Source organism: Pan paniscus, chromosome 11, assembly GCF_029289425.2.
Source record: "Pan paniscus chromosome 11, NHGRI_mPanPan1-v2.0_pri, whole genome shotgun sequence".
Taxonomy (NCBI): Eukaryota; Metazoa; Chordata; class Mammalia; order Primates; family Hominidae; genus Pan; species Pan paniscus.
The window spans coordinates 44,507,818-44,520,794 of NC_073260.2; the positions used below are offsets into that span (position 1 = coordinate 44,507,818).

Consider the following 12,977-nt stretch of genomic DNA (forward strand, 5'->3'; position numbering starts at 1 on the left):
GGGGATCCCACGTGCCTGAGGGATAGAGGGGTGTAGGGCAGGAATTCTAAGACACACAGTTGAGACCTTAGGAGAGGCACAGGCCAATGGTCAGGTAGGAACTCTCGGAAGCCATAAAGGCAAGAACTTTTTTCCACTCCGGACAGTGGTGAGATTTTGAACAGAGGCCAGAGGAGCTTTATAGAGAAGAGCCAGAGGGGACCCAAGGGTTGCCCTTCAGAGGGGCTGGACTAGATGTAGGTTCCAGAAGGGTAGTCTTAGAAGTGCTGCTCATTCAATTCTTACCTCTAGCGATTTGCTTGAGCATCTCTGTTGAACTTTCAGACTCTTTCCTTTTATGCCTATGCTCTACATTTGTAACCAGGCATTCTTGCACTTTTTTTTTTAACATTCTCTTAATTAGTAAAATTAACTTTTTGAACATTCCAGCCAATTATATTTGTCAGGAAGGGAGGGAGGTGTTTCCATGTTCTGGTTGGTAAAGAGACAGGAGCAGATGCCTTGTGTGGTCCCCAGGGAAGGGTGGCAGCAGGGAAAGGGATAGGCCCAGCTCCAGAGCCATGTGGACATGAGGGGACGAGCCAGGCTAAGGAAATCAGAGTAAGCCAGGAGGGGCAGTGGGGCTGGCTGTGGGGGCTGTGTCCTTGTGCCCTCTGCCACTTGTTTGACAAACCTTTTCCAAGTGCCAGAGGACACAGATGATAGCATCAAACGTGTTAAGTGTTTACCTGAACTGTAGGAAATTGCCAATATTCATTCTATTTTATTTTATTTTATTATTTATTTATTTATTTATTGAGATGGAGTCTCACTTTGCTGTCCAGGCTGGAGCGCAGTCTGAGCTCACTTCAGCCTCTGCATCTCAGGTTCAAGAAATTCTCGTGCCTCAGCCTTCTGAGTAGCTAGGATTATAGGCATGCCACCATGCCCGGCTAATTTTTGTATTTAGTGGAGATGGGGTTTCACCATGTTGGCCAGGCTGATCTCGAACTCCTGACCTCAAGTGATCTGCCCGCCTCGGCCTCTCAAAGTGCTGAGATTACAGGCATGAGCCACCACACCTGGCCCTGACAATATTCATTTTAGATCCACCAAAACAGCAATTCCCTGTGATTCAACTTAACATACATGTTCTAAATGGATTGCATGTATTCATTGTATTTATTCCTCACATCCACCTATAAGGTAGAAACTATTGTGTTAATCATCCCTGTTTTACAGCTAAGGGGACTAAAGCTAAGTGTGGTTGAGTAACTCTCTCAAGGCCACACAGCAAATGTGTGTAAAGGTTGAGTATCCTTTATCCAAAATATTTGGAACCAGAAGTGTTTCGGACTTCCGATATTTTTGGATTTTGGAATATTTGCATACAAATGAAATATCTTGGTGATGGGACCCAAGTCAAAATACAAATTTATTTATGTTTCATATATAGTTGGTCCTCCCAATCCTCAGGTTCTCCATGCTCGGATTCAATCAGCTGCAGATTCAACCAACCTCAGACTGAAAATATAGTACTCCAGGGATGTGGAACCCCCAGATACAAAGGACCAGCTTTCTGTTTCCTCAAGTTCCACAAGGCTGACTATGCAACCTGAGATTTTGGTATGGGGGCAGTCCTGGAACCAATGCCCCGAGGATACTGAGTACCTTTTATACACATAGCCTGAAGGTAATTTTATACATTATTTTAAATAATTTTGTATATGAAGCAAAGTTTTGACTGGGAGCCACCATCACATGAGAGCAGGTATGAAATTTTCCATTAGTGGTCATGTTGTTGCCCAGGAAGTTTTGTTCAGATTTTCATATTAGAAATTCTGAACCTGTAGTAGAGTCAGAACTCATCCAGGCAGCCATTCTCATAAACCCCATCCCACCATCCCGGGTCAAGACCAAGGGCGGATGAGCTCTGGAGTGGAGCTCAATCCATATCCTCAGATGATGCCTCCCTACCACGAGGCAGGATCAACCAGACCTTGGCCAAGGAGGAACATGGGCTGTTGTCTTTCCCTCTTTTCAAAGATTCACAAACTTCACAGAACCCACGAATTTAACCTTTCTTTTAATGGGTCAATCCTTATATACAATGGGGATGGCTTTACACTGTATTATTAGAAGACTTCTTTTTTTTTTTTTTTTTCGACACGAAGTCTCACTCTGTTACCAAGGCTGGAGTGCAGTGGCATGATCTCGGCTCACTGCAACCTCTACCTCCCAGGTTCAAGTGATTCTCCTGCCTCAGCCTCCCAAGTAGGTGGGACTACAGGCGCCTGCCACCATGCTCAGCTAATTTTTGTATTTTTAGTAGAGATGGGGTTTCACCATATTGGGCAGGCTGGTCTTGAACTCCTGACCTTGTGATCCGCCGGCCTCGGCCTCCCAAAGTGCTGGGATTACAGGTGTGAGCCACCGCGCCTGGCCTAGAAACCTTCTTTCAATCCATTTTTGATAGCTGCAAATGAACAATTCGGTCAGATCTTTAGGCCAACCAAGGTCTTCTGAACTTATGCCTCTGTTCCTCACACAGCCACCTGATTCCATCTGTTCTCTAGACTCTTTCTCTTTGATCACGTTATCCCAAACACTGGGTAATCTTCCTAGAACTCTACTTTCATTATGTCATTCTTGGAACATAAAATACCTCACCATTACCCAGAGGATCACATACGAGTTCTTCAATTTGGCATCCGAGGAGCTCCATGACTTAGCCTAGCCTTGCCTGGCCCACCTTCAATCTTACTGGTTCTTTTCGTGGCTGTCCTCTCCAGCAAGTCCATTCTCATGTTAATGTCCACATCCACAATCCATTCCTTTTTATGCCTACCAGGCTTTGCTCCTTGAACTCCTCTCCCTCTGCCTCTTCACCCATCTCAGTGGTATCCTTTCTTACTATCCCAGCTCAAGCCTCACATCCCCCCTGTAGCCCTTTCTAACTAAATCTGTCAATAGTAAACTCTCAGTTCTTAGAACTCTGAGGATGTAGCCTAGGATTACCTATCTATCTTGGGACCAGTATTTCAGCTCTCCAAATAACGTATAAAGAACCTCAGGGACAGACATCATGTCTATGCGATTCATTTTTTCAACACTCACAGAGCACCCTCTCAGTGCCAAGCACTGTGGTGCACTGAGAAACAAGACATAATCCCTAGGGACAAAAGTCTGAGGGTCAGAAGCGAGACATGTATTTGGTTGGACCATATGAAATTGTTTTTGGCCAGTCGCGGTCGCTCACGCCTGTAATCCCAGCACTTTGGGAGGCCAAGGCAGGTGGATCACAAGGTCAGGAAATCGAGACCATTCTGGCTAACACGGTGAAATCCTGTCTCCACTAAAAATACAAAAAATTATCTGGGTGTGGTGGCACGTGCCTGTAGTCCCAGCTACTCGGGAGGCTGAGGCAGGAGAATCGCTTGAACCCAGGGAGGTGGAGGTTGCAATGAGCTGAGACCACGCCACTGCACTCCAGCCTGGGCGACAGAGTGAGACTCCATCTCAAAAAAGAAAAAAGAAATGGTTTTTGTAGGGCAAAAATGGTCAAATATTGGCAATTTAATGTGGTAAACATAAAAAGAATGATCAAATCATGTAGTAAGATCAGAGAGGGACAGAGAAGAGAGCCTAGGAGTACAGAGGAGGGACAGCAGCTTACATTAGGATAGGGTCTGAGACTTTCTGGGAAGGCAATGCAATCTGTGCTGAGTCATAATGATGAGTCATAATGATATGGAATTATGCAGCAAGGCAAGGATATTCTAAATAGAGACAACATCTTTAAAAGGCATGGAGGTAAGAAAGAGCAGGCAGATGGTAGGAGCTATGACTGAACTGGGTTCCCCCAAATGTATATGTTGGAACCATATCCCCCTGTACCTCAGAATATGACTGTCTTTGGAGATAGCGCAGTTGAGGGCTTCAAGGGGTGGTTAAATTAAAATGAGGCCGTCAGGGTGGGCCTATTCCAATGTGACTAGTGTCCTTTAGGAAGAGCAGATTAAGACATACAGAGGGACACGAGGGACATGCACATGCAGAGAAAAGGCCGCTTGAGGACACAGCGAGAAGGTGGCTGTCACACTGTGGAGTGTATATTTGGTTTTTGTCCTCATTTCCTGGCATATAATTTCTAAAATCCTCTGGATCTTCACAATTATGCCTTTGTATGCTAATGAGTTGATGGGTGGCTAGCAGCCCCTAGGTAGCTTCAGGAGGAGCTGGTCACTGGAAAGACCAAGGCAGCATTAGAGGGTTGGGACTTTCAGCCCCGCCCCCCAATCTCCGGGGAGGGGACGGGGGTAAAGACCAAGTTGACCACCAAAGGCCAATGGTTTGACGAATCATGTCTGTATAACGAAGCCTCCATAAACCCCCAAAAGGACAGGGTTAGGAGAGCTTCTGGATAGCTGAACGCAGGGAGAGGGGCACATCTGGAGAGGGCAGGGAAGCCTCACACCCCTTCCCTCATACCTCACCCTATGCATCTCTTCACCTGTATCCCTTGTAATATCTTTATAATAAAGGAGTAAATGTGAGTGTTTCCCTGAGTTCTGTGAGCTGCTCTAGCAAATTAATAAACCCAACGCGCCAGCCATGGGAACCCCAATTTATAGTTGGTTGGTCAAAAACACAGGGTAGACAACCTGGGGCGTGTGACTGGTGTCAGAGGTGGAGGGCAGTCTTGTGGGACTGAGCCCTCACCCTGTGGGATCTGATGCTCTGGACAGTGTCAGAATTAAACTGAATTAGAGGACACCCAGCTGGTGTCCACTACAGAAGTTATTGCTTGCTTGGTGTGTGGGGAAACCTCCTACACATTTGGCCACAGAAGTCTTCTGTGTTGATGGTTGTGGAATGAGAGCAGATGAAAAACAGTTTGTTTTTTCTGCTCAGTGACTGCAAGCCAAGGAGTGAGGGCTCAGAAGAAACCAAATCTGTCAACATCTTGATCTGGGACTCCTGGCCTCCAGACTGTGGGAAGATAAATTTATGTTGGCCTTTGGTAACTTATTATGGCAGCCCGAGCTGACTACCACAGGAGGGGTCTCTGAGCTACCTGGAGGGAGAAGGTAAAGCAAAGAACGACAAGAGATGAGATGGGGGACAGAGGTGATGTGCAGGGACTTGCATGCCACACTAAGGGGCTTGAAGATTTTCCTGCAGGTGAGGGGAAGCTTTTGGAGAGTTTTAGCAAGGAGGTGGCAGAACCATGAGGTGTTTTAAGGAGAGCTCTCTGGTGGCAGCAAGGAAGGGCAAGACCAGAAGTAGAAAATAGAGAACACTTTGGGGCTGTTGGACTGCTACAAGCAAGTGGTGAAGAGAGAGACAGTGGTATTAGGGGTGGAGAAGAGGAGTTGAATTGAGGAAATCCTTAGGAGATGAAATTGGCAGTTGTTAGCAATGGCTCCCAGGGGAGGAGTGAAGGAGAGGCAGGAGCTGGAGCTCCCAGGCTCCTACCCTGTTGTGGGTGGACCTGTGCCACCAGCGATGAGTACAACACTATGGGAGGGGAGCAGATGAAGCAGGGTAGAGGGGATGATCAGTAAGAGATGCCTGTGGGGTAACCAGGAGAGATGTCAACGGGGAGTTAAGCATTCACGCTTGATCTTTAGAGAGAGTGGGGCTGCCAGTGGAGACTTGGGAGCCTTTGGCTTAAAAGGGGGTATGGCCGGCCATGCCCACACCCCACCCATGTGCACACCAGCCCTTGGCATGCTCTCTGCGACTCTTCGTCAGAAGGTGGCCCTGGGGTTGCCTGAGCCTGTGAACACATGGAGCTGGAAGCACCTGGGACTGTACATTTTTCCAACCAATGAGACAAGTGCAGGGGTACATGCACCCTGGGGGTCTGCTGCCTGATGCGAACAACTGAGGGTGACCCATGCTTCCTCCAGAGTAACCCTGCATGACCTGGCCTGATGTCACGGCACCCTGGCTTGGCCTGCTCACTTCCATTTCCCTTCCCTTTCCACCTGAATTGCCATAAAGAAATACACGAGACTGGGTAATTTATAAAGAAAAGAGGTTTAATTGGCTCACGGTTCTGCAGGTTGTACAGGAAGCATGATGCTGTCACCTGCTCGGAGGCCTCAGGAAACTTACAATTATGGCAGAAGGCAAAGGGGAAGCAGGACGTCTTACATGGCTGGGGCGGGAGGGAGACAATTGGTGGAGGAAGGTGCCACACACTTTTAAATAACCAGAGCTCATGAGAACTCACTCCCTATTGTGACCACAGCACCAAGGGGGGATGGTGTTAAACCATGACAAACCACCTCTGTGATCCAGTCACCTCCTGCCAGGCCCCACCTCCAACACTGGGGATTACAATTCAACATGAGATTTGGGCGGGGACACACAGCCAACCCGTATCAGAACAATTCCTAATAAATCTCTTTCCCATACCCCTTGCATCAGGGTCTGCACCTGGAGACTCCCACCTAAGATAGGGGTTTAGATGAGACCACTCTGGGAGGACACGCAGCCGAATGTGGAGGCCCCGCAGCCGAATGTGGAGGCCCTGAGGAAGATCAGCTCTGAAGACACAGGCAGGCAAAGGGCAGACCTCGAAGGAGATGGAGGAGGAATGACAGAGGGCAAGAAGAATCAGGTGAGGGACTGCCACAAAAGCCAGTGACAAAAACTTCCAGAAGAGCTGTCAACAGTACCAAACAAAGCAGAAGAGTCTCATAAGATTAAAAATAAAATTTGCTTCCATAATCTGGTGACTGTCAGGGCACAATGAGCCAAGGAAAAAACAGTTTTCCTGTACTGGTGAGAGCAGAAAGCAGATTCCAGAGGACTGGAAGTTCTTAAGAGCTGTGGGAATGGAGACAAGAAGTGTTTTGATAATTAGATGAGGGTGCAGCAGTTTAAAGGAGAGATTATTAAGGATAGGAGAGGCTGGGTGTGATGGCTCGTGCCTGTGGTCCCAGCTACTTGCGAGGCTGAGGCGGCAGGATCACCTGAGCTCCGGAGGCAGAGGTTGCAGTGAGCTGAAATCGCGCCACTGAACTCCAGCCTGGGCAACAGAGCCAGACTCTGTCTCAAAAAAAAAAAAAAAAAAAAAAAAAGATGGGAGAAGTGTGAGCATAGTCAGCAGTTAGAGGGAGAAGGAAAGGGAAGGGAGGGAGGGCGGAGGACAGAGGACTGTGGGTGACGACAGAGCCAGGTCCTGGTGGAGGAGGGCCTCAGGTAGCTGGTGCACTGGGCAGGGTCCCCAGGACATTTCCGTTTTGGAGCTTCTGCCACCAAAGCAGATGAAACTGAGATTTTCCTCTCTCCTTATCAGACACTTCCTTGAAGCGTGTAAGCTTTCAATTTAAAAATAAGATGGTATATGGCTGGGCGCAGTGGCTCACGCCTGTAATCCCAGCACTTTGGGAGGCCGAGGCACGCGGATCACGAGGTCAGGAGATCAAGACCATCCTGGCTAACACTGTGAAACCCCGTCTCTACTAAAAACACAAAAAATTAGCCGTGGTGTGGTGGCGGGCACCTGTAGTCCCAGCTACTTGGGAGGCTGAGGCAGGAGAATGGAGTGAACACCGGAAGCGAAACTTGCAGTGAGCTGAGATTGCGCCACTGCACTCCAGCCTGGGAGATAGAGCGACACTCCGTCTCAAAAAAAAAAAAATTAAATAAAATAAATAAAAATAAAAAAAGGCTTCCTATTTTAAGTGGAATGTACAGTAGGCATCATACAAATTCACAACACTTGTGGCATGAAGACTTTATTTTGGCTATGGATAGGGTTACATACTTGGGGTTTTCCCCCTATTATTAAGGGATGTTTTTGTGATCAAGGGATGAGGCATTCAGGAGGAAGGTTAGGAAAAGATGCTCGCATTTATCTAGCATTGTATCAAAGTGGAGGCAGCAGCTAAGATTAAGAGTTCCATAGACTCCTGCCTGTCAGCACCTCCTTAAAGCAATACATTTTAACGTTTTCCTCAGCAGGAGCTTGACTTTAACAATGAATCCAGAAAAAAAGAGAAGTCATAATAAATCACAAACAATAAAAAACAACAGATTTCTTCTGACCCTGCCACCTTAGCTCTTCCATCCCTGGGGCCTGTCAGAGTGTGCTAACTGAAAGCACTTAGGCAGAAGCTGCCGGAATCCAGCTGCACCCTGGAGACAGGAGGCATGGCGAGCCTTTCGGAAGCTCCCATGCATCTCAGGCAAGAGCCACCACTGCTGCACGAGTCAGGAGGGGACCTTGTAGGCAGGGGATGGATGACAGGAGATAGCTGAGCAGTGGCAGGACAGAAAGGAACACTGAAATCAGACTTTGCCTGGGGAAGAGTTCTGCCCAGGGCCAGAGAGGAGATGAAGAGTCTGGGAGAGTCCTTGGGGTCTTATGTGTGGGAAAGACATCTTCAATAATTAACAAATGAAAAATGGCATGTAACCCCTAACATTTTGAAACTGAGCAAATCGTCTTGCCTCAGAAGCCTGTAGCCACATTACGGGCTCTCCAGCCAATGAAGGCTGAGAAGGCTAGGAAAACACAAGAAACCTGTTAACAAATGACTTACAAGGAAGTCAATCTCAGACAAATCTGATACAAAGGAAACACAGCAAAGTCAATCTAAGAAACATCTGGGCTGGGCGCAGTGGTTCACGCCTATAATCCCAGCACTTTGGGAGGCCGAGGCAGGCAGATCACTTGAGGTTAGGAGTTCGAGACCAGCCTGGCCAACATGGTGAAACCCTGTCTCTACTAAAAATACAAAAATTAGCCGGGCATGGTGGCACATGCCTACAGTCCCAGCTACTTGGGAGGCTGAGGTGGGAGAATCACTTGAATCCAGGAGGCAGAGGTTGCAGTGAGCAGAGATCATGCCACTGCACTCCAGCCTGGGCGACAGAGCAAGACTCTGTCTTAAAAAAAAAAGAAAGAAAGAAAAGAAAAAAAGAAACATTTGATGAAACCTCATGACTCAGTGGATGTATGGAAGGCACAAATGGAAAGCTGTTCTTATAAATTACTAAAACTAGTAAGTCAGAGCCAAACAAAATTTTAGTTTTTCTCTTTTCACTTTGTTAATACTCCAGTATCTATAACCAAGAGGATGTTGAGTGTTCCTTTTTCTCAATGTCTTTTAAAATAATAAGACACATACTTCATGTGTTAAAAGAAAAAAGATGCTTGGACCAAGCATACTTTTCACCCTGACCTGTATGTCCTTCCAGAGCCCAAGATACCTGCAGGTTTTTTTGTTTGTTTGTTTTTGTATTTGTTTTAATGCAACTAAATGCTCTCAGTTCCCTGAAGACAGGAATATGGTATAGGGAACCGAGAAGAGTTTCCGTCCTGGGTTTAAATCCCTGTTCTCTTCTTTATCAGCTAGAGGAGGTTAGACACGTTATTCAGTCTTTCTGAGCCTTGGTTCTTTATCAGCTAGAGGAGGTTAGACGCGTTACTCAGTCTTTCTGAGCCTTGGGCTATTGAAGTGGAGACTGTTAACCTGCCAGCAAGAGAGGTGAGGAAGGACTGGCCACAGAGGCAGAGGGAACTCAAGGAGAGTAAGACACACAGAAGCCAGGAGGAGAAAGTGCTTTAAGAAGAAAGTGTTTTTAGGAGAGAGTGGTCAAACATGTTGAACAGTGTGGCAAAGATCTCAAGAGAAGCTTCCACTATGTCCGCCAACATGTGGAAACCTATCAAGACATAAAGCCAGATTTTTACGTTGTTATGGCTCATCATTTCAAGACCATGGGGCATCTTGGAAGAAAGAACAAGATAGCATCTGATTGTTTTTAAGGGACTTCTTTCCCAAGGTCTCATTGAAAACAAAATCTGAGAACAAATTTTTACAAGTCTGGTTCTTCCTTTTACTTTCAATAATTTCCAGGTTCTCTGTGTCCATTTAAGGGAGAATTCTAGGGGATGGGAGTAAACGAAACCTAGACTATATAATTCAGGGCAGGTTCGGAAACATTTCCTCCTCATTGTAAGTACATCTGATAACAATATTTTCCTTATTGATGTGCAATAAGCCTTTCAAATGCAGTCAATTCATAGTTAGCCTAAATTTAGGCAAACAAAATTTCTGAATACTAAGACAAAGAAAAGCAAATGCCATAAAAAGCTGTCTAGCACAAAGGTCTAAAAATACTAGATTGTTCTCCCAACTCCACACACAAAGGAAAAGATCTTGGCCATCAGAAGCTCGGTTGACTCAGGCTCCAGGGAAGCCAGAGATGAGGCCCTCCTCATGTGTGAACTGACTTCGCAGGGTGCAGTCTAACTTGCTTACAAGTTGGAAACACAGTTCACCAAAACTCACATTCACTGAGATGCCCCTACCCCACTGAAGGATTATGGTTATGCAGAACCAAAGGGATCAAAGGGACTAAGAGACGTAATGGAAATGACCTCTTAGGTGGAGGGACTGAGCCTTTAAGAGGTGAAGGGATTTGCACAGTGAGGCAGCTCGCAGGTAAGCATGCTCCTGGGCGCCCTACCTGAAAGCAAACCTCTCTGGCCCTCATGTCCCTCTGCTACCTTCCCAGTCCCGCTTCCTGGGCCAACACACCCCCTCTCACAGAGCCTACAGTCACCAGCCCCGCTTCCTGACTTCCCATGATGCCCCTGTCCACTTCAGCCTGACTTCCTTCTCCACCACCCATGTAGTCCCGCTTCTCTCTCTTTCGCCCCTCTTCATCCCCCAGGCAGCTTCCAACATCGGCCACTCCCACCTGCTTGCCTCAGCTTCTTTTCTGGCTTCCATGGCCCCTAGTGCCCTGGTTTTCTCTGGGGAAACACATAATGGTTTCCCCAGAATCCTCTGTTGGCTCCCCCTCTTCCTCCTGACCTCTTCTCTCACTTTCCTCTCTCTCTGAGGATTTCACTGTGTTCAAGATTTAAAGGGTTTTATAGGGTGAATGTTCCAGTCTCTCCAGTGAGCTCCTGAATTGCAATCTCCAAAGTTCATAATATTGAATATCTATTGGTCATCACAAACTTAACACATGCAAAGCTGGAAATTTCATTTTCCTTCCAAGCTCCTCCCCATGTCTTTACCATCACACAAATGGGATCACCATCTACCCAACTGTCCAACTCAAAAACCTCAAAGTCATTCTGGATACACTCATTTTCCTCTTCTCCACATTCAATCAACCAAAGACCTGCCCGTTCCACAGCCAAAACACATTTCAAATAGGTCTGCGTCTTGCATCTGTCACAGGCACTCCAGGGCCTCTCGCATGGACTACTGCAAGGCTGCAACCATTCTCCTGGCTTTCCATCGGCTGCCTGTGGTGCTCTCCACACAGCAGCAGAGCAGCACTGTCCAAATACTGAGCAGATCATACCACCTTCCTGCTGAAGGTCCTGGAGCAGCTTCTGAAGAACTTGGGGAAAGACTCGTGTGACCTGGCTCCTGCCTGCCTCTCTTGGCCCCAGCCCTCAGTCCCTTTTCCAGCCACACTGCCCTTCTTTCTGTCCCTAAGGCACATGAAGGCCTTTCCCACCTCAGGCAGGCTATGCACAAGGCAGCTCATTTTCAGAGAGAAATTCCCCACCTCCTTATGCGCCGCCGTCCAGTTAGTATGGACATCACCGAGTGGTCTGCTCACAGTGCTGCGCACCACCTGTGACCGGCCGGTACCTGTAGCCATGTCCCTGCTAAGTGGAAGCTCTGTGAGAGCAGGGGCCATGTTCACTTTGGCCATAGGAGTAGCTGTCCTGCCTGGATCAATCAGCATTGGCCAAGAGAAAAGATGCTGGAACAATGGCTTTGGGGCGGGAACACAGGTCTCCTGGCTCCTGGCCCGCTCCACTTCCCTCCGCTAGATCTCCTTTCCGAAACAATGGATGAGTCAACTTGGGAGTCCGCCTTAGCGTGCAAGCACAGGGAACTTTGCTGTGGGAAGGGTGCAGCTTGCCACACCCCAGCATTCTGCAGTGCTGCACAAAAGTCCCAGCCAGCTCCCTCCCTGGGGTGCATTTGCGTTAGGCTTCAGTCACAGTCAGGCGAAGTGGGGGTGTTCATTTAAAAACAAACAACAACAGCAGAACCGTCCAAGGCAGGCCTCTGCCTGGGAAAGTAGATGGGCCTTCAGGGCAGCCATCTAAGAACGGGCGAGGAGAGGAGCAGTTCCTGGATGGCCATCCCTCCCCACCTGTTTGATGGCAGATTACAAACATCTGACTCTAGTGGAAGAGGAGGGGAGGTGATGGAACCTCCTGTTGCCATAGCAACCACAGTGCTCCCGGAGCCTAGGTACCAGGTTTCAGATAAACATTTCACAAAGAAAAGGAGCAAAGCAGAGAGGGACAAACGTGGAAAAATGGCATGAAATAATCCTGCACATGCCACAAGCCACAGTCTACAAACAAAACTCAGGAGCTGGCCATGGAATCCTGCTGCACAGGGTAGCAGCAGAGGCTTCCTGCTGGGCTACGATGAAAACAAAAGGGCCCATTGACACATACATCTGTGACCACTAAACACTTAGGAATCAATATTTTCCTAAAGATTTTTTTCCCCTTTGGCTTTATAGGGTTACTGTCTGCCAGGCTGCCAAACCCCAACCCTCGCCACGTCTGCAGCCACCACATAAAGTGACTGTTAGAACTTCAAACGAAGGATCTGACCCCTGGAAATGGCCTCATGCTAGTTTTTTCCTAAACAGTCACCAGGAAAATGTCGGAAGGCAAATCGAAACGCACACCCTGAAAGACTTAGAACATAACCATCACATCTTGGGGACAAGAAGCCCACCCCAACTTAATTTAAAAAGGAAACACAGCAGATGTCATCAGTTGGCAGGGAGGTGTCTTGAAGGGAAGAAGGAGGGGAATGAGAGGGCTGTGGATCACCATGCAGCTTTACCTTAACACCTGCATCTCCTCGGGGGAGCATTGCATCTCGTCCTGGAGGCGACGCCAGCGCAGACAAGCCCTCAGCTCCTGCTGCTCCCGGGCCTCATGGGGGGCCAGCTGCTCAGCCACAGACACACAG

At 47.8% G+C, this 12,977-nt stretch overlaps 1 protein-coding gene across 17 annotated transcripts in view; it reads right to left on the bottom strand.

Annotated features, from left to right (window-relative positions):
• The window catches only part of AOPEP (aminopeptidase O (putative)), a 429,169-nt gene that overhangs the window by 208,631 nt on the left and 207,561 nt on the right, over window positions 1–12,977 (bottom strand). For 14 of the 17 annotated variants that reach the window (XR_010109119.1, XR_010109118.1, XR_004673384.3 and 11 more), the window contains one exon: window positions 12,849–12,955. The exons of 2 other annotated variants lie outside the window; for them this stretch is intronic. Coding sequence is in view for 11 of the 15 variants with exons in the window: in XM_063594308.1 (XP_063450378.1) it covers window positions 12,849–12,955 (107 nt within the window). In the remaining 4 variants the exon portion in view is untranslated. Of the gene's footprint in view, window positions 1–6,005; window positions 6,820–12,848; window positions 12,956–12,977 lie in introns of those variants that run through there. One more of the 17 variants, XM_057298685.2, reaches the window with a different exon arrangement.